General features: G+C 39.9%; 1 protein-coding gene across 3 annotated transcripts in view; it reads left to right on the top strand.

Moving 5' to 3' along the window:
• Pcyt1b (phosphate cytidylyltransferase 1, choline, beta) overlaps window positions 1–23,731 on the top strand; it is a 98,605-nt gene that overhangs the window by 60,569 nt on the left and 14,305 nt on the right. For all 3 annotated transcript variants that reach the window (XM_031364871.1, XM_031364855.1, XM_031364864.1), the window contains exons 3-7: window positions 572–688; window positions 11,696–11,847; window positions 14,038–14,116; window positions 19,902–20,044; window positions 22,990–23,178. In XM_031364871.1, the coding sequence (XP_031220731.1) occupies window positions 572–688; window positions 11,696–11,847; window positions 14,038–14,116; window positions 19,902–20,044; window positions 22,990–23,178 (680 nt within the window). The remainder of the gene's footprint in view (window positions 1–571; window positions 689–11,695; window positions 11,848–14,037; window positions 14,117–19,901; window positions 20,045–22,989; window positions 23,179–23,731) is intronic.

Genomic DNA, 23,731 nt, shown 5'->3' on the forward strand with positions numbered 1-23,731 from the left:
CTGTCCTACTTTTCACTTAAATGATTAAATTTGTCCTCGGGTCTCCTTTCAAGTCCACCTCTAAAATCACTAATGAACAAAATGAAGAACTCTAAAAGGAAACCTTAGTTTCCCCAGCGGCAGGTAGATTTCACTGGTTCAGACATCTACATTCTAAGTGGGGTAGAAGAGAACATGTAGTGCTCTGCCTGTCTTCCTTGTTGGGTAACACTGTATGTTGTATTCTTAATTTTTTTTTGTTGTTGTTTTTGGTTTTGGTTTTTTGAGACAGGGTTTCTCTGTGTAGACCTGGCTGTCCTGGAACCCACTCTGTAGGTCTGTAGGCCAGGCTGGCCTCGAACTCAGAAATCCACCTGCCTCTGCCTCCCAAGTGCTGGGATTAAAGGCGTTGCACCACCACCGCCCAGCAGTAAGAGTCTAGTTTTTAAAAATCAATTTTATATACTGATGTTAAACTGATAATATATAGATATTGTGTCTTCTGTAGGTAAACTTGTGGTGCTGTTCTAATGGAAAGTAATGGGGGTTCCTTATTGTGTAGTTGTGTTAACCGTGTCTCTTTCTTCCACAGTTGACAGGCCTGTTAGAGTGTACGCAGACGGAATATTCGACCTCTTCCACTCAGGTCACGCAAGGGCACTTATGCAAGCAAAAACACTGTTTCCCAACAGCTACTTGTTGGTAGGAGGTAAGAAGTGCATTTCTTTGTCCAGAAACTGCCTTATAACATGCTTCCTGAAAAGTACCCCTTTCAGATGTCCATCAATAAAATCTGACAATGTTAATGTTTCCAGTTCAGCCCATACCACCTCACTTGTTCAATACCTGAAATTTAAAGTGACATTTAACACCATAGGAGAAATTACATCATGAAATTGTGTACCACTGCACCAGAGAAAAAGAGAGAGAGAGAGGGACAGATTAATGACACCACCAAGGGTAGCCGCCTCACCTTTTCCATTAATGCTTTTCTCCTGCTATTTGTGACATGATCCAATTTGCATTTCTAAAATTTTCTAGAGGATCAAGGAAAAAGCGATATTACTCTGATTTCAAATCTTGGAGAATTAAAGGAGGTTAGGATGATTGATGGCGCATAAGGTCATTGTCTATGTCATTTGTGTGTGACCTGCAGCACTTAGGACAGTGCCATGCTAATAACATGGACCTAATTGGTTGTACAACTAAATACAGTGTGATAAAGAAATGGGGATTTATATATCCAGGCCATCTTGGCACAATGAAGGAGCTGATGTACTTCCTAAGAGTATGGAAAGGAGAAATAAGGTTTAGTATAGATGTTTTCCTCCTCTAGAAGGCTTAGCTATTCTCATTTTGGTGATGATTTAGTAGTTGACTGAGGAGACCTGCATGTCACTTCTGTAGCTTGCATAGCACTGCATTGGACTAGGCACTATAATAATCCTGGAGATCTCCAAGAGGGGAAAATGGGCAGCCAGGACATTCTAGTGTCTCGTATCATGTTCTATTATGCAAATGTTAAAACTACTTCCTGGAAATTTCAGAGGGAAACTTGCAGGTTTTAAAGGGTACTAACCATGTGACTATTGAATGGAGTTCTTTGAGAATGACAAAACAAAAACAAAAGCAAAAGCAAAAGCAAAACCAAACCAAAACAAAAAAACCAATGGCTACTAGGCAAGTCATATGAAGGGATCCAAAGGAGAAACTATTTCTTGCTCACTTGCAGTCTTCTGGGCTACTGGGGCCTTTAGAAGGCCTTTAGATGATCTGAGCCTGGAGGAGGTCTGGGATGGGTGGTTGTGACTTAGAATTTTGAACTCTCTCATGGGTCCACACAAGCCTCAGCAAGCTATCACTTTACATCTTGCTGCCACTGGTACCTTCAGAGTTTTCTGACTATGGATTTCTGGTTCAGTAAGTTGTGATATATATTCTATGTATTCATATTCTTTTTTTATAAAGATTTATTTATTATATGTAAGTACACTGTAGCTGTCTTCAGACACTGAGAAGAGAGCATCAGATCTCATTATGGATGGTTGTAAGCTACCATGTGGTTGCTGGGAATTGAACTCAGGACCTTCAGAAGAGCAGTTGATGCTTTTAACCACTGAACCATCTCTCCAGCCCCAGGGTTTGGTTTGTTTGGTTTGGTTTTTTTTTGTTGTTGTTATTGTTGTTGTTTTTGGGTTTTCGGTTTTTTGTTTGTTTGTTTTTGTTTTTTGTTTTTTTTTGTTTTTTTTTTGAGACAGGGTTTCTCTGTGTAGCCCTGGCTGTCTTGGAACTCACTCTGTAGACCAGGCTGGCCTCGAATTCAGAAATCCGCCTGCCTCTGCCTCCCAAGTGCTAGGACTAAAGGTGTGCGCCACCACTGCCAGTTCATATTCTTATCTTTCTCTTCCTCCCTCCCTCCCTCTTCCTCTCCCTCTTTCCTTCTTTCATTCGATCCTTTCTGTCTCTCTCTCCTTTACTTTTCTTCTTCCCTTTAATAGCAGTTGCCCTTTGCCTTCACTTCTCTGATAAATGTATGAAAGCATATTGATTTTTTCAGTTATTTCTTCCTTTTTACAATGGTATGGTGACATGCCACACCAGGAGCCAGAATCATAACATGATTTTTTAAAACAAAATTGTACCCAGGTATGCTGATATATAACTATAATCCAAGAATTTGGGAGGTTAAGGTAGGAGAATCATGGGTTTGAGGCTAGCTTGGGCTATGGTAGGTAACAAGTTTCAGGTCAGTTGGAGACATTCAGCAAACTCTGTCTATCCCAAAACAATTAAATTAATTAACTTAATTAAACATTATTTTTCAGTCACTTACATGCCTCCAGCGGCAGGTAAAAACTTTGAAATCTGCCATTATATATTTGTAGAATACAAAACAAATTCTTCATTTTTTCTAATATTTTATAAATTTCCTTTTTTCTCCTCAAAGTTGTTCTTGCCTATAATTTTCCTAGTGTGATACTTCAGTGCCTGCAAATCTTTTAGTCGCCTCTGCCACAGTTCTAAAGAAAAAAATCGGTGTGTAAATCTGAGCACATGTACCACATTACACATTGATAAGTGATTGTTAAACGTAAAAATAAATTCAATCAGCAATTTCTCTTTCAATATGATGAATAGGATACTCTTATTTATGGATGTATCTATGGGTGAACATAACTTATTGCCAGATTGAGGAAAGGTATAGCAATAGTTTGTTTTCCTTGCTTTAGTAAGTACTGAAATATTTGTTCACACAAATGTACAGGTGGGAATGGAAGGAGTTAAAGTGATATCACGCAATTCCTTGAATTTATTGTTGTTGTCATTAAAGCAGTCTCATTTGTTTGTCAAGTGGCAGCCTGATAAGATCTTCCACAAAGAATGGATTGGAGAGGGTCTGACCTGCAAAGGGATTTGTTACTAAGCTCTTAGAATCATTTGCTCTTTCCCATTCTGGGAAGTTATAACAAAAGGTTTTATCAAGACTTATCAAATAGCTCTTAATTATCACCCTTGCTACTTTAATTGAAAGCAATTTATTCAAGCAGATATGCAAAAGAGAGGGGAAATGGAAGTATTGGTAATCAGGTTACACCATCACCAATCCAACAATTTCTGGGAAAAAAAATGTTTTTGGCATTTACTTTTAAAACATTTTTTAAAAACCAGAGTGCTGAGGCTAAGATTTTAACCTATTGGATTTGCATACTATACTTTCTTTAATAGGCAAAATGAGGCCTTATTATCAGATTTACTAAAAACCTGGCGATCAGCATAATGGCTTTTAATTCAACTATATTAATACATTCCAGGAAGCTTTATAAAAACTACCAAGAAATGGTCATTAAATGTATGTATATAAAAGTAGAATTATTCAAGATTAAAATAATAAAGATCCAACAAATGCTATAAACAAGACAATGAGCCAGCATACTTAATTTGTTGAAATGTAATATAATTCACAGATAAAATTATAGGGCATTTATAAGAAGAAAATAATGGATTTTTAAAAAGATTTATTTTCTTATTTTTAGTCATGTGTATATATGGGGTGGGTATGTGCATGTGAATGCCGGTACTTGCAGTCAAAGCTGTTGCATCTCTGTAGAACTGAAGTTATAGATGGTGTGAGTCAGGTTGTAAGCCACCGATGAGGGTGCTGGCAGCTAAACTCAGGTCCTTTTCAAGAGCAGTACTTGCTCTTAACTGCTAGGCCATCTCTCGCTTTGAGACAGTTTCACATGAGAAGTGTGTTTTTAAAAGGCATATTATTTTGAGCTAGACATGGTGGTACATGCTTTTAATCCTAGCACTTGGGAGGCAGAGACAGGTGGATTTCTGAGTTCAAGGCCAGCCTGGTCTACAGAGTGAGTTCCAGGACAGCCAGGGATACACAGAGAAACCCTGTCTCATAATAAAATAAAACAAAATAAAATAAAATAAAGGCATGTTATTTGTTTTTTAAATGTTTAGTGTGCATAGTATTTGGCTTTCAGGAATAACTCCATAAAATCAAGTATAAAAGTCAGAAATAGCTCAATTATCTTTATTAGGTACTATGATTAAAAGTTTCCTATGTATTTGAAGAGAGAAAGAAGCATATTATTAAAAATCATTTGTAGGTAAGTTTATTTTTTATCAGGAAGAGGTAGAAAATAAACATTTTAAAAGACAAAATTGGATAAGGCATATTTGTAAATGAAATATTTTATGATGGGAATTTATAAAATAGTTTTTTAACTTCCTTTAAAATATGCATGTAAAATATAGTGTAATGCATGTAAAAATAATGTAAATGTTTTACCCATGTCTTTATTTCAGTGTATCTTAAAAATTTTTATAATTCTGGAAAATATTCCAGATACATTTTTGAGATGCAGCCGTACCAGTCTATAGAGCTTTGGCTTATTAAAGTGATTTTGAAGTGAATAGCTGGAAAAAATGCTTACTCTTAACTACAAGAGAAAAGCCATTTTTAGGATTCAATATGAGTGTTGAGAATAGCTGGAAAAATGCTTACCCTTAACTACATGAAAAAGCTATTTTTCACATTCAATATTTCTTTCCAGTGCTCCGTTTACTTTGAATTCCTGGACCTTGCCCCTCAAGATCCATGTGTTCTCTGATAATAGATGAGAGAAGCAGAAGCAAAATTGTTAGGCCAAAATTTGCATCATTCTCCATTCTACTCTTTTTGGTTCCTAAGGCTGGTTTTCACTTGTAACCGAAGTGTGTATATAGGAGGGAAAGACAAGGAGGCCCTAGACATCAGTTCTCAACCTGTGGGTCACAACCCCTGCGGCGAGTGCGGCAGTGGGATGCCCTTTCACAGGGTTGCATATCAGATATTTACATTATGATTCATAACAGCGGAAAATGACAGTTATGTGGTAGCAATGAAAATAACTTTATGGTTGGGGGTCACCACAACATGAGGAACTAACTGTATTAAAGGGTCACATCATTAGGAAGGTTAAGAAGTATAGTTTGGGGTGCTCTGAATATTCTTTAAAGTTTGCCCTGGAAGCCTTACCCCTCACCCTTGCAATACACTACAGTAAGGTGTGGATGGAACCTCTTTTGAAAATTGCAACGAGGGCTGTTTCATATGAAAAAGACTTTCTCCGGCATATTAATTTTAGGAAATTATATTGTTAGAAGCTGAGGTTCTGGACATTGGTTCCTTTAAAGCTCCCTGTTTACAAGTCCCTCCTGAGCCATCCCTGCATGCCTTTGGGACTATGTATTCTCAGTAGAAAGAGACCTTTGTCTTAGATTATCTTTTCAAAGTATCACAAACGAGCTTAATAGCAAACCACTCTAGCCTGAGGAGAGTTAGGGCACATTTAAAAAAAAAAAAGCCATTCTGTTTTGTTGGCTGGCTCTGGAGCTTATGTGTGAACAAATAAAAATGCTTGTGGTGAGTTGAAAGGATGTGTCATATTAATTACATCTACTGGTAGGTTTATGGTAGGAATTCTCCTGGGTGATTTCATTCATAAAACCACTGGGGTTTTTTTGTTTTGTTTTTGTTTTTGTTTTTTGTTTTGGTTTTGGTTTGGTTTTGGTTTTGGTTTTGGTTTTTCGAGACAGGGTTTCTCTGTGTAGCCCTGGCTATCCTGGAACTCACTCTGTAGACCAGGCTGGCCTCGAACTCAGAAATCCGCCTGCCTCTGCCTCCCAAGTGCTAGGATTAAAGGCGTGCACCACCACTGCCCGGCAAAACCACTGTTCTTGATCCATGTACATGGGCAGGTACTTACTTGGTGGAAGTCTTTAGTGTTCAACAGAAAATTATTTATTTAGCTGGGTGGTGGTGGCACATGCCTTTAATCTTAGCATTTGGGAGGCAGAGGCAGGCGGATTTCTGAGTTTGAGGCCAGCCTGGTCTACAGAGTGAGTTCCAGGACAGCCAGGGCTACACAGAAAAACCACAACAAAAAAAGAAAATTATTTATTTATAATTTTTTTGTTTTGCATGTGTGTATAGACACATACACTCACACACACGCATATATGCATGTATGTGCTATGGTTCTTTCTTTCTACCAGATAGGCCTCAGAGATCCAACTTAGGTTGTAAGACCTGTCTGTAAGTGCTATTGCCTGCCAAGTCATTTTACTGCTCTCCAGAAATAATTCATTAAAGGACCAGAAACTAGAAGTGCTATGGTTTACTTTTGAATTTTAGTAACATATTTGCATCATGATTACAGTACTTGCATGTATGATTTTTTAAAAGCGTGCAACCAGAAATGATTTAATTTTTTTCCCTATACAGTGTTAACCATGTTGGCAGCATTTTAATGAACTGAAACTATCCACTTATAAAATACTTTTAAAAATCCATTTTAATGTTAAGTAGTACAGCTCCATAAATTAAAATTTTACAACAAAGGGAATTTTTTTAAGCCTAAATATTTTTTAAAGGCTAAGTTTAATCAAACGCCTACCTCCACCAAAAGGAAAGAAACAGAATAAAACAATAAATACAGTACTGTTACTACTCTAATGGTGACTCCTAGTCCAGTACATGCAAATTCCTTCACAAACTTGTATTTGTATTAATTAAAATTAAGTATCCCTCTACAACTGACAGTGGATTTATATCCACTTGGCTACTTTATATACAGGAGGCTCTTGATTTGGTTCCTCTTGTAACATGGAAATATAAACAACAATAAAAACAGCTCTTTAAAAAAAAACCTCATATTCTTCTGAGATTCCACTTTTCACAGCAGATGGGAAATTCCATCTCAGTCCTTGTTATACAGTCGTTCTGCAGTCAAGTATCTGAAACGTCCGTAAAAACAGGAGAGGGCTTCCCTAGTCTTCAGCCCAGCTCACATCTCCACTGCCCTCTTCATCCAGCTCCACATAATTACCAGCAGAGAATGAATTTGTTACACCTTTCTCAGCTCAAGCTCTTGAGGTCTGCACCCAGATGTGAACACCAATTACTAGAGATGTTCATCCCTCATCTCTCTTAAGATTCTGCCACTAGCCCTGCTTGCTGCTTGCGGTTTCCAGAGATGTTTGGCCTTTTGCCCACTGCTTGATGGAATCTTCTCTTTTGTTATCATCTCCCTTATACAAATCCCCCAAGGAGCTCCAGCCAGGAAAGCAAACTGTCTACCAGCACAGAGAACATTAGCACTTCTACAAGCAGTTTGTAGCAAGAGTCCTGGACAAGCAGTTGGAGTTAGGGCAAGGAAAAGACAGCACAAAACCTAAAGGAATATTTCCTTTTAACAAATATTTAGATAAATTTAATAATATTTAGAGCCTTACTCTCTGTTCGTGTGGACCATCAAATTCTCAAAAATTGAATTCTCAAAAATTTCACACTATTTTAAAGACTACACAGTTTGCATCTGAACAGCTTTCCTAGTAAAAGTGGAGTAGAACTGGGATTAGAATCCAAGTCTTTGCCAAATGGTGTTATATGCCCTTAATCCCAGCACTTGGGAGGCAGAGGCAGCAGAACTCTCTGAGTTTGAGGCTAGCCCATCTGCAGAGAGAGTTTCAGGACAGCCAAGGCAATACAAAGAGAGCCTGTCTTTAAAAACCAAACACTAAAAACCAAAATACACAAAAAAAGATTCCAAGTTTGGGGGTCCAAAAATCCAAATCCTATGCTAGGTTTTTCTCCAACAGGGTGATTCTCCTGGAACACAGTAAGTTGCCAGCATAGGTTAGTTGCAGTATGAGCTCCCAGAGTACAATGCATTCATCCATGGAATACCACTGCTTAGAGTTCTCCATCTGGTTGTCAGAGTGCATTTGCCAAGACTCAAGAACAACAATGCCGCTTTGGGCATAATTAATGTTTAGACAATATGGGTCAGCATGTTCAGCTGCTTCTTGAGGTCACTCCTGGACTATGAACAGAGCCCTGTGTTGCTGTAAACAGGATGTTTGTTTTCTTTGCAGCCTATCAGGAGGCTATTATCTCAGTCATGTAAAAGTCATATGAAACTGCTCAGGTGCAGATTCCAAAAGGGGGAGGCTGTGGGCTGGACCTACGTTTGTGCTGTCTGAAATATAAAATGGACAGATCTGCAATCCATTTCCACTCAATATGATTCTTGATGTAGTATCTTAAAGTCCTAGAAGAACAATTTAAAAGTCCTAGATCTGTTTTTAAATAGAATAGTGTGGCCCATAAATGGTTCCTATTTATGGAGTCAAAAGCTGACACCATCAGTGAGTGAATCAATAGCTAGTCATTATGGCCCTACTACCTGCCCTCCCACACCCTCTCCTGCCTTTGACCATGATGGATAATTTAGAGACAAGCAGGTCTCTTTATGCAAGTTATTCATATTATGCCTCAGGGAACTTGCAAATGTAAACATCAGAATCACCCATAAAGGTTGTCACACGTGCACACACACACACACACACTTTCTTTACCCCCCTTTTAAAAAAGATTTATTTTATTTATTTCATGTATATGAGTACACTGTAGCTGTCTTCAGATACACCAGAAAAGGGAATCGGATTCCATTATAGATGGTTGTGAGCCACCATGTGGTTGCTAGGAATTGAACTCAGGACCTCTGGAAGAGCAGTCAGTGTTCTTAACCACTAGGCTATCGCTCCAGCCCTTATTTTCCATTTTTTAAAATATTCATTAGATTTATTTTTCCATTTAAAAAGGTGTTGCCTCTAGGTTATCCTGGCCAGACACAGACCACTCCATGTCACATGCAGCTATGGCAATATGCTACAAAAGACACAGCCATTATAGACCAATTTTCATTCCAGGTGAAATTGAAGCACAGTGAGGGTGACTTCTTTATTTAAAATAAAAAACATTGATAAATATATAAATCATTTTCCCGTTTTATTGAAAGGGTTACAAAGTCCCCAACACTGGCAAAGCAACGTAGTGACGTAAGCAACACCTCTGCCACCTGCTTCTCTTACTTCCTCTGCTGCACGCTCAGCTATACAAGTCTCCTAGATCGCACCATAGCTCTAATGCTGGCCTACTGTAAGTGAAACCAAGTGGTTTGGATAAGCTGACATCGACTCCTGTGTGATCTTAAAAACAGACAGAAATGGAAACAGGAGCCAAAGGATCACACATAGTTTCTTCTTTTGAGACAGGTTTTTTTTTTCCCCCCTTTCTGAGGACAGGGTTTCTCTGTGTAGCCTTGGCTGTCCTGGAACTCACTCTGTAGACCAGGCTGGCCTGGAACTGAGTAATCCACCTGCCTCTGCCTCCCAAGTGCTGGGATTAAAGGCGTGCGCCACCACTGCCCGGCCAAGACAGGGTCTTAATATAAGGCCCTAGCTGGACTAGAATTCACTATGTATCCCAGGCTGGTTTGGAACTAAATAGATCCTCCTGCCTCAGTCTCCAGAGTGCTGGGCCTAAAGGTGTGCACTACCATGTCTGACTCAGACATTTTTGTATTTAACAAGTTCTTGGGATGATGCAGCCATGCAGTTGAAGTTTTGATCATTTAAATTACAACAATAGAGAAGTATCTCAGGGAGAATTTGTAGAAGATATAAATATACACGAGCTATATAGATATGTTTGTATCAGTGGGTGTGTATGTGTCTAGAGATTCTTTAAGCTCATGTGCATGTGTGTTGTCAAAGTGTACTTATAGATAAAATTTTATTTTACTTATTTAAAATAATAAACAATAATGGGTCAGGTACTATTCATCAGAAAATGAAACAGCCATACCAGCCATGTTTGTACACACCTATAATCCTAACATTTGAAATGTTGAGGCAAGAGGATCTCAACTTAAAGGTCAGCCTGGGCTATTCAGTGAGTCTTCACCTCACAAAAACAATTACAGTCCATACAATTGTAGAGAGTGTGCAATACTCGATAATGATAATGATATCTTACTGATTTAAATAGTTATACTATATTATACTTTTTTGCGTGTTTGGGATAAGGTTTTGTTATGTATCCCAGGCTGGCCTCAAATTCATGAGCCTCCTACCTCAGCCTCTCTAATGCTGGGATTATAGGTATGTGCATTCAAACCCTAATTATACTATATTTTTTATTGTTAATTTAGAGTATACCTACTTATTTAAATAGCTTACTATAAAACATTACTCAATCTTACATGGGCAGCAGCCCTGTGCATTTTGTGTTTACTATGTCTCTTGGTTGCACCAAGGCAACATCTAGTTATTGACCTGTATCGTCTAAGTTTGAATAAATACGTGCTTCAGTATTTGCAGTTGTGAAATCAACTGGCAATGAACTTCTGAGAACTTGACCATGTTTTTAAGAGACATATGACTATCATTGACACAATAATTGTGTGCATTTATTAGGTACAATATTTTTGATCCATATATAGAAATCAGTTAATTATATACATATAATATATCTATCACCTTACTGAATTAACTTTTTTTGTTTGTGTGAGAGTGATTAGTCTGTTTTAGCAATTTTAAAGTAGACCAAGCTTTATCATTAAGTGGTCACCATGTAATACATTAGATCACTGAAACCTATTCCTCCAGTCTGACAATTTACATCCTTTGATCAAGAATACCAAGGTCAGCCGGGCAGTGGTGGCACACGCCTTTAATCCTAGCACTTGGGAGGCAGGGGCAGGCGGATTTCTGAGTTTGAGGCCAGCCTGGTCTATAGGACAGCCAGGGCTATCTAGGGAATCAATACCCACCCCCTCCTTTGTGTGTGTGTGTGTGTGTGTGTGTGTGTGTGTGTGTGTGTGTGTGTATTTGTGTGTGATCTAATTGGGTTACTAAGTACAATAATTTTGTGAAAGAATTAGAATTAGAATTGATATTGATTAGTCTAGCCTTGTCCAGTGCAGGCCTCTTGGCTCCACTCCTCTTTTCCCTTTGTCTCTTCATCTGGTCATTTCATTTCTGAATAGCAACAGATACCAAAGGGTGAGCTATAAGGATGAAAAAAATAGGAAAGTCACATTAGATAGTGTACAGAATAATTTTGATAAAACCCTCAAAAAAGAATGCAGCTATAGTTAACAGTAAACTGAAACTCTGAATTCCTAGTGCATTTAGGTTTGCTTTCCTCTCCTCATCCTTTGTTCCAAAAACAAAAAACAAACAAAAAAAACCCCTAGTTCAGTGATGCCAAGGACCTACTGCAACTGTGCTCCTTCCTTCTTGCTGAAGAAGCCAAGTCTACCGCAGAGTGGACAGCAGCAGTATTTAATATTGGCTTTAAAACTGTTTTCAGTTTGCAGTGATGACCTTACTCACAAATTCAAAGGTTTTACTGTGATGAATGAAGCAGAGAGATATGAAGCTCTCAGACACTGTCGATATGTGGATGAAGTCATCAGAGATGCACCATGGACTCTAACTCCAGAGTTTCTGGAAAAACACAAGGTACTTCCCTTTCTTGTGCATTCTCCCTGTAACAAGTTTAGGGACTCTGGCTCTGTAGTTGAGATTGCAGGGATCCTAAAAGGGGAAATGTTAGGAGATAACATGTGGCATCACTTGATGGAACAGTCTCTTTTGCCCAAAAGTAGGGATTGCTGTCTTCTCCTTGCCTGGAGTGCAGATATTAGAGATGGTCTAGCCAGGACCAAATGCTGCCCCTCTCTTCTCACTAGAGAGCCATCACCAAGATTCTTAACTACACCAAACTCTAGTTACTTTGTCTATACAATTGGATGACACTGCTGTCCCCTTTGTGGGACCATTGTAGCACCATTTTAAGAAGCTAATGAAAGAATCCAAGTAAAAAACTTGGAAAACTGGCTGGCCCATGCTAAGAGCTCCAAGATTGTTACTGTTATTACTGTCACCAGCACCATTGTTAGTGCTTACAGACTCACGGGCGTCCTTAGGCATGAAACAAATGAATGCACATCTTATCTAGAAGGTCAGGGGTGAGGCTTTAAGGAAAGAACTTTCTATCTCTGATTTTGTGACTCTGAAATTCCTACTGACATAAGATTTTTATTAGTTGAAAACATGAGACATTCTTTTGATCTGCATCAAATTATGTTCTTTGTATCTCCCTACCAGCCCCACACTAGGAGCTATTCTTTCCTTTTATAAGCAGTACAAAAAAAATAAGATTAAGCTGTTCTAAGAATTTTCTTTTCTATTTTTAAATTCGCAATGCAGAAGAGAATAGAGAACACTGATAAATGTGCATGGGTAATAGCAGAGGAGACAATTTCCTGGTGAGAATGAAAAGAAAAGAGGAAAAACTACAATATGATTTACTACCAGTAATCACACTTTTTTTTTTACTTAGCATATATTGTATATTCAACACATGACAGGCAGTTTAGAGGATACTAATAATGACAATGATGAATGCCATTTATTATTTACCATATGCCCAGCACTGTGCTAAGGACTTTGCTATTATATGAAATGAGTTTAGAGTCATGGCTACCTTGGGTTATTATTATGCAGTAAAGAAGGGGGGAGTAAGTTTGAATGTGGAGGCTAGAATTAATAACAACAACAATAAAATATTACTACTTAACTATGTACTAGTTTCTATTTTTAAGCACTGCTACATATCATTTAATCCAGCAATTCTCCCCTGAATTTCCACCCCAAAGGACAATGCCTGGAAACATTTTGGTTGTCCCAGCTAGGGGCTGCCACTGACATCTAGTGGGGGGAGGTATGAGATGCTGTTCAGTGTCTTCCAATGCGCAGGATACCTATACATACACACCCCAAAATTATCTAGCCCTTATTGCCACCGGTATTGAGGTTGGGGAATCCAGTTAATGAGTTTTGTAACTTGTAAGTGGTAGGTATGAATGATACTCTAGTAAATTAAACTACTCATCTAAGCCAGCTCTTGTGATGGAATACAAGCTCTGTATGCAAGTCATGTTTACCTGGTATAGTAGGAAACAGGGGTGAGGCTTAGCAGGCATGAAGATTAGAGGGAAATTGTTCAAGGAGGCACATTAGTTATTTGTCTCGTTGTTGTGACAAAACACCTCACCAAAGCAGCTTGAGGAAGGAGGAAAGGGTTTATTTTTGAATATTCCAGGGATATAGTCCATCCTAAAAATGAGTGTGTGGAAGTAGAAGCAAGGCACACCTGATCACAGAGCATCCAGAGTCAGGAAGCTGAGAGCAATTAAAGCCTGTGAGCAGCTCACTTTCTCCTTTTGGTGTAGGAGCCAAGCCCATAGCCTGGTGCCACCCATATTCAGGGTGGGGCGTCTTCCTACTCAATTTACCTAACCTAAAGAATCATTGTACCCCCTCCCCACTCCAGACATGCTCCAGAGATGTGTTCTCATGATAAGTCTAAATCTCATCAAGTTGACAATAAAGACTGACCAACCCAGGACAGCCCACCTGCCAGCAGGATGATTTGGAGAGGAAGTTCAGATGAGTTGGTGTCAGAACCTAGATGACAGGGCCTTCCTCTGAGAGGCTGACCTGGAAGGGTGCTTGCAAGTAGTCACAGCTGTTCTGATGCAGATGGTTAATGGCTATTATGCCCAGAGGCCAGCATTCTACAACTTCTTTATTTTAATGCTCATCCCCCACACCAGTGTTAATGCCCTTTGTCTCTTTCTTCGATAGATTGATTTTGTGGCTCACGATGACATTCCGTACTCCTCTGCCGGTTCTGATGATGTTTATAAGCATATCAAGGAAGCAGGTGAGGTATTCTCCTGTCCACAGCACACAGCCAAGCATAAAAGCTAGCTGCCTTAGGCCTGCAGCATGTGTAGATGGACTGTTGGAATATCCAGCGTCACCCAAACAGCTGGGTCTCTGTCATCATCCTCTGCAAGAGAGCTCTCTTAGAACTCAGGAGAACTGGGTAAGAACCAGGGGCCTGACACTTTTCAGTCCTAACCTTGTTTGTAAAGAATTCAAGGAGAAGAAATCCCACCTGTTTCCCACTTGAAAAGCTGCAGAGAAGCTGAGAAACACTATAGAGGAGGAGAAAAACCATGGTTGGTGTGTGAGTTACAGTACAGGAAATGAACACCTTAAGGTCTGAGCCATAAGCCAACCCTTCCTTCCCTAAAAACAGCAGCGGACGGATCGTGTTGGGATTAAGATCCAACTAAGAGACCCCAGCATTTACTGAATTTCTGCTTAAGAATACCTTAGCGGGCTGGTGAGATGGCTCAGTGGGGAAGAGCACCGACTGCTCTTCAGAAGGTCATGAGTTCAAATCCCAACAACCACATGGTGGCTCACAACCACCCATAATGAGATCTAACGCTCTTGTCTGGTGCGTCTGAAGACAGCTACAGTGTACTTACATATAATAAATAAATAAATATTTATAAAAAAATATATGATGTTAAAATTATTTTAAAAAAAAAAAGAATTCCTTAGCTATCTTGGGCATATATCTGGTAGTAGTTTCCTTACTGGGTTAGTGTCTAGTAAAGGACAATATAACTCCCAAGGCAGTTATTTTAAAAGGATGATTTTGTTCATGATTTTTGTGAGGTAGGGTCTTTTTTTTTATACTTGGAATGCATTCTTAATCTTTTTTATTTTACTGCATGTTTTTTTTTAAATCCATCAAGTTTAATGTATAAGCATATTTTATTTAAAAGGCAGTATCTCTGATGGAGATGTAGCTCAGTTAGTAGAGTGCTAATCTAACATATACAAAGCCCTGGGTTCAACTGCCAACACTACAGAAACACTGGGCATGGAGATACATGCCTGTAATCGCAGTGTTTAGATGATAAAGGCAAGAAGATGCTAAATTCAAGGTCATCCTTGGCTACTTAGTCAACCTGGTCAACATGAAAGAGGGGTAGGGTCTTAATAGAGGGCTTGACTGAGTACTTCTTTTATCCTTTGTTTTGTTTTGTTGTAACAGACTCTTGCTCTGTAGCTCTGACTGGTCTAGAAATCACTATGTACATTTGGCTAGCCTGGAACTCACAGAGATGGCCTGTCCTTGCTTCCCAAGAGTTGGGATTCAAGGAATAATCTACCATGCCTGTTTTTTGTTTGTTTGTTTGTTTGTTTTGTTTTTAATGTAGTACTAGGGATTGAACCTAGAGCTTCCCATAGGCAAGCAGTCTACCATCAGCTGAGAGGTTTTGCTTGACACTTTTTAAATTGTTATATCTAGATGCTGATAGGAGCTTTTAGTCTTCTTGGGGCTCTGTTATTATATACTTAGTGGCTAGCTTTGGTTAGCTGTTAGCTAGAGCTCAGGGGTATTTGTCACTGGACACAAATACATTGTCTCCATGTTGTCTGAGCTTCTCACAGCATGAAGGCTGAGAGCAACTGTCTAAAGAGCAAGCAAATTTAACAACTGCCATAAGTATTCCAAGGCCTAGCCTTGGAAGTCACACACCATCATTTATATAACCTTTTAAGTATAAGCAAGCGACTGAGGAGGCCAACCAAAATTGAAGGACAAGGGAATTGTGGGTCTCTCTCTCTCTCTCTCTCTCTCTCTCTCTCTCTCTCTCTCTTGATGTATTTTATTTATATGAGTATACTATAGCTGTCTTCAGGCACACCAGAAGAGGGCATCAGTTTCCATTACAGATGGTTGTGAGCCACCATGTGGTTGCTGGGATTTGAACTCAGGACCTCTGGAAGAGCAGTCAGTGCTCTAAATCACTGAGCCATCTCTCCAGCCCCTGTGGGTCTCTTCCGAGAGTTATTTTCCTATATTATTATTTTGTGCATATGTGTACCTCTTTCTAAAATATAGGGTTTTCTTGAGATATATATATATATGTATGCAATATAACTGAATCATGGCCAACCCAAATAATCTCTAGAGCCTTTCAAAGCCCCACCCCCATGCTCTCACCTTCCTCTACATTCATGTCCTCTTCTTTTTAAAAATATAATCAATTCACTGAGTCCAATTAGTGCTTCCTATGGGGCCATGCAATGGAACATGGGCAACTTACCAGTGTGACCCTTCACCACAATTCACTTTCTAAATGAAGGGTCAGGTGGCATTTTGTTTTCTCTGGAAGTGCAGGCCAAAGACTAAGGTATGTGACTTATTTTTTGTTTGTTTGTTTGTTTGTTTTGTTTTGTTTTGTTTTTTTCGAGACAGGGTTTCTCTGTGTAGCCCTGGCTGCCCTGGAACTCACTCTGTAGACCAGGCTGGCTTTGAACTCAGAAATCTGCCTGCCTCTGCCTCCCAAGTGCTGGGATTAAAGGCACGCACCACCACTGCCCCATGGTATGTGTGTGACTTCTTTTGCACAGACATTCTTATGGTCTATGAACCTGCTCCACTGATGCCTCACTAGGGGGAAGAGTCACTGTAAAGATCCAGCTGGGATACATATAGAGAAGGCCATAGAGTGAGTGGTCCCTGTGGAAGAGTCTCAGAAATGACCTGAGTGCCTGTGTGCAGCTTTTATACTCTATGGTTTATTTGGAAACTCAAAAACTCACTTTAAATGAGGCAAGCGATATCATGAGCATAAATTAAGCTGTGCAACCTTGTGCTCTGTTTGTCAGAACTGAGTGTCAAAATCCTCTAGCAAAGCTGGATGGAAAGACGGAGCTGAGATGCAATAGACTATAAGACCCATGTTACTCATTATCATTCTGATAGTGCCTACTACTGTTGAAAGTTGCTTTATTAACATGTGCTTTGCTGCTTCTTAAAATAGCTCCATAACCAAACGCTGCAATTCTGAAAAGCATGATAAAAAAGGTTCTCTGATCATGCTCATTACTGAATATTTTTAGCAGAGCAATAATTAGGATTTGGAGGAAGCTGGGTGCCTCATTATGTCAGCAGAGGGCTTGGTTCTTTCAGAGACCTACCTCTCAAGCAGCCAAAGCGAATCCCCCCAGGCCCAAATCTGCATTCCGTTACTCAGCCACAGAGACCTAAGTCTCTGACTTTAGACTAGGCAAGCTCATGTCCCCTGTGTCTAAGTGACTTGCTAAAACCTATTAGTAACTAAAGAACTTTCACATTTCATCAGTCCCAAAGAAAGATGAGATGGCTTTTTCAACAGAAAGTCTTCAACTGTTCCAATTAAGGTGAATATGCTGTCCCAGATCATCTAAGTTGTGCTCATCCAGGGACCCACCACTTACCAAAGCCCTGCTCCCATGCTTGGTCCAGTTGGAATTCTCTTTGCATTCATGTGTGTTTGCAATTTCTGCCTTCCATTTAGTTTTTTTCTGTGTTTGGTTTCACCCTTCTAGAAGATGATCAAAGAATTTCCAGACCTAGTGGCCAACCCCAGCTCTGTCTGTCCTCTGAGCATGGACTGGAGTCAGATGTTCTACCTCTAAGGTCAGCAGTACCACCCTGCTGCTGACACTGTGAATGTGCATGTGACACATTTTTAAAGGTCCCAAAGGGACACTTTGGAGCAGCAAAACAATTCAGAGAGACTTGGATTTGGAAAGGTGCTCAGCATCAGTATTCATCTTGCCATTCATTCAGCAAATATTCTTATAGTGCCTGCCTATCACCTGGTGCTGAGACTGTAGAAGAAAACAAGAAGGGTGTGGCCCCATCCCTCATATAGATTATAGGCAAGAAAGATGGTTACTAATGGAAGTGTTCCACCAAAGACCTTGCAATACTTGAAAGAAGTGAGCAGTGGGGCCGACAAATAGAAAGACCTGTTTTGGGAGTTGAGACTTCATTTCCTTAGCACTAAACCTGACCAAGAATTAAGCAGACAGAGACTATGACAGAGAGGAGGAGAGCCAAAAGTTTTAAGAACAGTGAAGAAGCCCCATGTTGCTAAGTACAGGCCCATCTTCACAGAGTATAAGCAAACCAATTCTAACCCTTGTACAGTATTGGACTTTGGCTGAAAGTTAAGAGGAGAGGCTGGGAGATGAGCCTAAGATTAGAAGGAAGCACAGTAAGGGGAATCTTCAAGCCATAGCAGAGGCAAGTTAAAATCTTTACTCTAAACACAGTAGAAAGCCAATGAAGAGGAATGAGCAAGCATGGGACTTGCATTTAAAAGGATGACTCTGTAAGTCTTGCTGTATATGTTGAAGAGTGCATACCACTCTTGCAAAGGACCTGGGTTTTATTCCTAGGATCCAAACCAGTCAGCTCATAATGGCTTATAATTCCTAATTCTAGGTCTCAGAGTCTGATACCTTCTTTCACCCTCCCTGGGCAGCTCTTGGTGTAATCTTTGAATAAGATGGATCAGGTTTGTCTAAAGATGGAGAAAAGAGGTTGAATTAATGAAGCATTTGAGGAGCGGGTTTGTTACTATACATTGGTTGGATATGGATAGCTGCAGGTAGAAAAGTGGCCCAAATGAGCCCAGATCACCTTGTCTAGCTAACTTCTTAGCTGAGGGAAACTAAGGTCAAGTTGCTTGCATTCAGAGGTTTGAATGGCTTGCTGTAAATGGAGAATGCGGTGCCCTTCGGCTTTACTGTTGCTGTTGACACAGGACATCTCTATGTGGTTGGAATGATATGGGCTACAAAGATCTCAACTGCCCGATACATGATTTTCATTGACAGCAGAATTTTGAGCATGAATACAGTTCTTACTGTTTTGGCATCTGTGACCCTTTTCTAGCCCGTGCTGCTGGTAAACTCCAATATATCTTTGAAGACTTTAAGGACATCAAATAGGGCCACTGGAAATTGGCATCATTATGCTTGTTTATTTTTTTACACTTTCCCACATATTCCAGATGAAAGTGGTGAAACCCCCATGCAGAGTAGACTGTTCTTAGAGGAGGTTGAATCACTTAGCACATCGCACACATACCCTTAGATAGAGACGACAAAGGCGCCATTCTTCTCCTTTTCCTGTGGGGATAATGGGACAAAGACTTCCAGAGGGATGAGGAGCCGTGATCTGACTCATTCATTGACTCAGTTATTATTCATCCACTTGTGCATATCCTTTGCATTCACTCAGCACCTTCCATGTGTACTGATCTGGACACTGGTGATGCAAAAATAATTGAGGCATTCTGGCATTCAGAATGTCCATTTCTAATTTTTTAAAAGAAACAAAAATTTAAAAGGACCCCACATAAACAATGTGTATTTCTGTGCAGAGACACTAATCAGACATTTTTTTGGTTGTTGCTAACTGAAGATCCCTTTATGTCCAGAATGCTGTGAGTTCTCATGTTAACATCAGAAAAGCCTTGAAGGTGGACTAATGAGGGTGAGGAAGAACTCTGTGGATGATGGGGTCAAGAAATGGGTACCCAGGATAGGAAGGAAGAGCTGAGCGTTGACAAATGTAAGGAGCCAGGTGAGTGGATGGTGTCTCCTGGGCCAAACCTGGGATGATGACCACACAGTGTTATGGTAAAGGAAGTATATTGTGGCTGAAGAGTCAGCTGAGGCCAGAAAAGGAAGCCTCCCTGACCTGCCCTGAAGCTCCAGTATTGCCCGGCAAAGAAAAGAACCATTAAAGGAAGCATATAAACTGTAATTTTGCCTTAATCTTTTTATTCTTACTTGGACAGGCATGTTTGTTCCAACACAAAGAACAGAAGGCATCTCAACATCAGACATCATCACCAGAATTGTCCGTGACTATGATGTATATGCCCGGCGAAATCTCCAGAGAGGGTACACAGCCAAGGAGCTGAATGTCAGCTTTATAAATGTAAGTGTGCCTCCCCATGTACCCTGGGGGCCACCATATTGCACCTATATGAGGCCTATATTTACCATGACTTGTGTTTACTGTGCGCTGTGCAATGCGCTTAGTGCTTTTCATTGTTGTCTTATTTAATCCATATTTTTAAAAAAAAAAAAAAAACCCAGTGGTGTTCTTTAGTTTGTGAGAGAGGGTCTCACTGTATTGCCCAGGATGGCCTCAAAAGCATGACCCACCTGCTTCAGTTTCCCAAGTGCTGGGTTTACAGGCATGCACCAACACCCCTGCGCCAGAAATGAGCTCTATATTTACAAATGAGGAAGCCGTGTCAGAAGAGGTAACATGAGTCAGCCACGAAGCATAAGCAGCTTCACATTTTATAATGGAGCTTCCTCACTTCCCTCCCCTGCCCCCAAACTCCCTCTTTAGTTTTCAGATGTGGCAAGGGTTCCTGGAACATCTGCCCCTTGGGGAAAGGCAGGTGTTGTCTTCTTCTCAAAGGAAAGGAAGGCAGGCGGAAGCAATGAGATGCTAAGCCCAGAGAAAATGCTTTCTTGTTTTAACGTTTTACAATTTTCATTTTATTAAGGCCTTACAGATGCTCATTAGAAACCTTAACAGCCGTTTTTTATTGTCCAGAGAAATTACAGCTGCTTAAATAAAGCCTGAAGCCTTTGGCTTCCTTTTGTATTTCTACCTTATTGTTCCCACAGAGCTGCTGTTAGTTTAATAATAGAGCACTGTTAAAACAATCTTTAAAACAAGCAAAACAAGCTGTTACAAGGCAAAGAGAGTAGCCGGATGGTTGGGGGTGATGTTAGTGTGTCTGGACAACTGGGGTTACCAGGCTTCCAAGGAGCCCATGATTTTGATCCAAACAAACACTCTCTATGCATGCAGAATTCCAGCCCCCAAATAGATACTGTATTCTCCAAGGAGGATTTGTCTGCAAAAGTAGGCATTTATAATTATGTACAGCTTTAATTCTCTAGCATCTTTCACAACTGATCATTGGTACCTTCAAAATAGGAGGGGCTCATTAATTGTAAGTCAGTGATTATTCCTTGTCCTGATAAAGCAGGGAGTGTTGGGATTCAGGCCCCTCCAGCTTTGTACAAGCCAGGCAACAAAATGGAAAATGCCGGGTTCGAGTGGCATCCGAACATGTGGCTGCAAAGAATTCAGCCAACGTGATGATTTGGTATCTTAGAGAGAATAAAGCCCTGGTTATTTCAATAAATTAAACTGTCTGTTCTTTTAAATTGAATTCAGTCAACCATCCAAGCATAGCAAGCCATTTCCAAAAGTTATTGCTCACTCTCTTTAAATGGTCTTTAGATAAGCCACTTAGCTCAGGGAACCGTGAGGACAGTGGGGGTGTGCTTACTGCCTTTCTCCGACAACAAGCCTGGCTGCAGCTCAGAGAGGAAATTGAATGTGTTGGATGGGCGTGTAAATGAATCACAGAACCTCAGAAATGGCAGAGACCTGATGAGGACCAGTCATCCAATCCATGTCCCTTGACTTTGAGATAAGGAAAACGGAGCCCAGAGAGTAGAAGAGGCCAAGGGAGAGTGGGGGAGAGGTGGAGGTGGCGGTACCCTTCTAAATCTCCCAGCCCAGTGCTCACTCTATTGTTATGTGCTGTCACTGAGTACTAAACAAAATAGCCATTTCCAGTGTTGAACAAAATATCAAAGAGCATGATGTAAAGACAAGAGCTAACACTTATCTAGAGCCAACGAGATACCCATCTAAGTGTTTTGACTGCATCATCTCATTTAATTCTTGTGCTAAGCCTACTAGGGTGAGTGTGATGACACTATCTAACTTCTAGGTGAGAAGACAGAAACTTAGAACGTTAAGCAGCTCACATCAGACCATACTGCAAATGACAGGAGACAGAGCACCTTCCTGTAGCACACAGTAGCAGCATACACAGCTCCCATCTAACCTCACGCTGGAGCTGCAGTAGGCTTTTGGAGTATCTAAAGGATGGATCTTGACCTAGTTTTACAATATTTGAGGTATTTCACAAAATTCTAAAGTACAAAATGAGCTTGATTTCTATATAGTGAAGAAAAAAATACCCTATGCCTCCTTCAGAGAATATATTGAGATTTCAAAAGGGAAGATCCTTAGTGTGATATTATTTTCATTGTTTAGATAATATGTTTATCATGTAATACAAATAGTGCTTTATAACAAGATAAATCAACACATGGGGAGCAAATGTCAGGCTTTGAGCCATACATTCGGATGCATGACCTTACCTGATTGTCATAACAACCCTGTGAGGGTTAGTGATGATTATCATCCCCATTTTATTGATGAGAAAGGTGAGACTTAGAAGTGATTAGTGATTTGCCCAACACAATATGGCTTTCTAGAACATAGATAGACAACACCATTATACTCAGAGATGCAATCAAAATAAAACTTTCTTTATGTCCAAGGAAACCAATGCACTTTAATTAACCTCATGGAAACTATGATAATGACAATTTTAGCATGAGACATTGGCCCTAAGCCCAGTTAGTATACAACTTAATGTAAACTGTATTGGTTTTAATACTACCTCAGTAAAACACTTTTCAGGCTCTGTGCTGCCATTCTCTATTAAATGCATCCTTCGATATAAGTTCCAGAAGAATAGGAGTATTTGCTCAATAAATGGTAGCTTTGATTGTTTTGTATTCTATTCTCATACAATTTCAACTCATAGATGTTGAACAGATCGAACATAGTTCAACATTTGTACTTCCATTTATATATCCAAGGAGATTGATGTGCAAGACACATGCCTTCCCATCAGTCTAGCCCTTGAGAAATAATGACATCTATTCTTCACATTACGAACAAACCCAAGTTGATATAAAATATAACCAATACAGATGAACCTCTCTGGTGTTCTCCTGAATCAATTTTTTTCTTCTGTCAATTTTAACTAGGAGAAGAAGTACCGTTTCCAGAACCAGGTGGACAAGATGAAAGAAAAGGTCAAGAATGTGGAGGAAAGATCAAAGGAATTTGTTAACAGAGTAGAAGAAAAGAGTCATGACTTAATTCAAAAGTGGGAAGAAAAATCAAGAGAATTCATTGGCAACTTCCTGGAACTGTTTGGGCCAGATGGTGCATGGGTATGTACTTGCTTCAACTGGCATTGCAATGGCAGGTATTTTCAGCTTAAATTCCTTTCATAGACTCAAAAATGTCCCTTATATAGTGGCCTCTGCTTGGACGTCATCTCAAGTCATTCCAAGTCCATGTCCTCATTCAATTACTGAATCAGCCCTCAAATACTGATTTAGTACGATACCAAATGGTACACAAAGTGGGGTCTTCTCTGTTTCTGTTTCCAGAACTTAGAAGCCGTTCACTTACCTTTGAATGTCTGGTATTGCGGAAGTTGGTCTCATAGTTCATCCTAGTCTTCAAGTTGGGGGTGACACAAAGCTTAGGGTTAATGGTAAAGTAAGGCAATGTAACATAGAGCTTGTTTTGGAAGTCAAGTGCAAGAGTTCTTTTTCTTTTAATTTTTAATTATGTATCCTTCTCTCATGTATTATATCCCAACTGCAGTTCCCACCCCCATCTTCTTCTCCCATTCCCTACTCCCCCCTTCTCCACCATCCACAGGCCTCCCAGGGATATCAATCAAACATGGCATATCAAGTTTCAGTAAAGACTAGG

The sequence above is a fragment of the Mastomys coucha genome, chromosome X (genome assembly GCF_008632895.1).
Source record: "Mastomys coucha isolate ucsf_1 chromosome X, UCSF_Mcou_1, whole genome shotgun sequence".
NCBI classification, from domain to species: domain Eukaryota; kingdom Metazoa; phylum Chordata; class Mammalia; order Rodentia; family Muridae; genus Mastomys; species Mastomys coucha.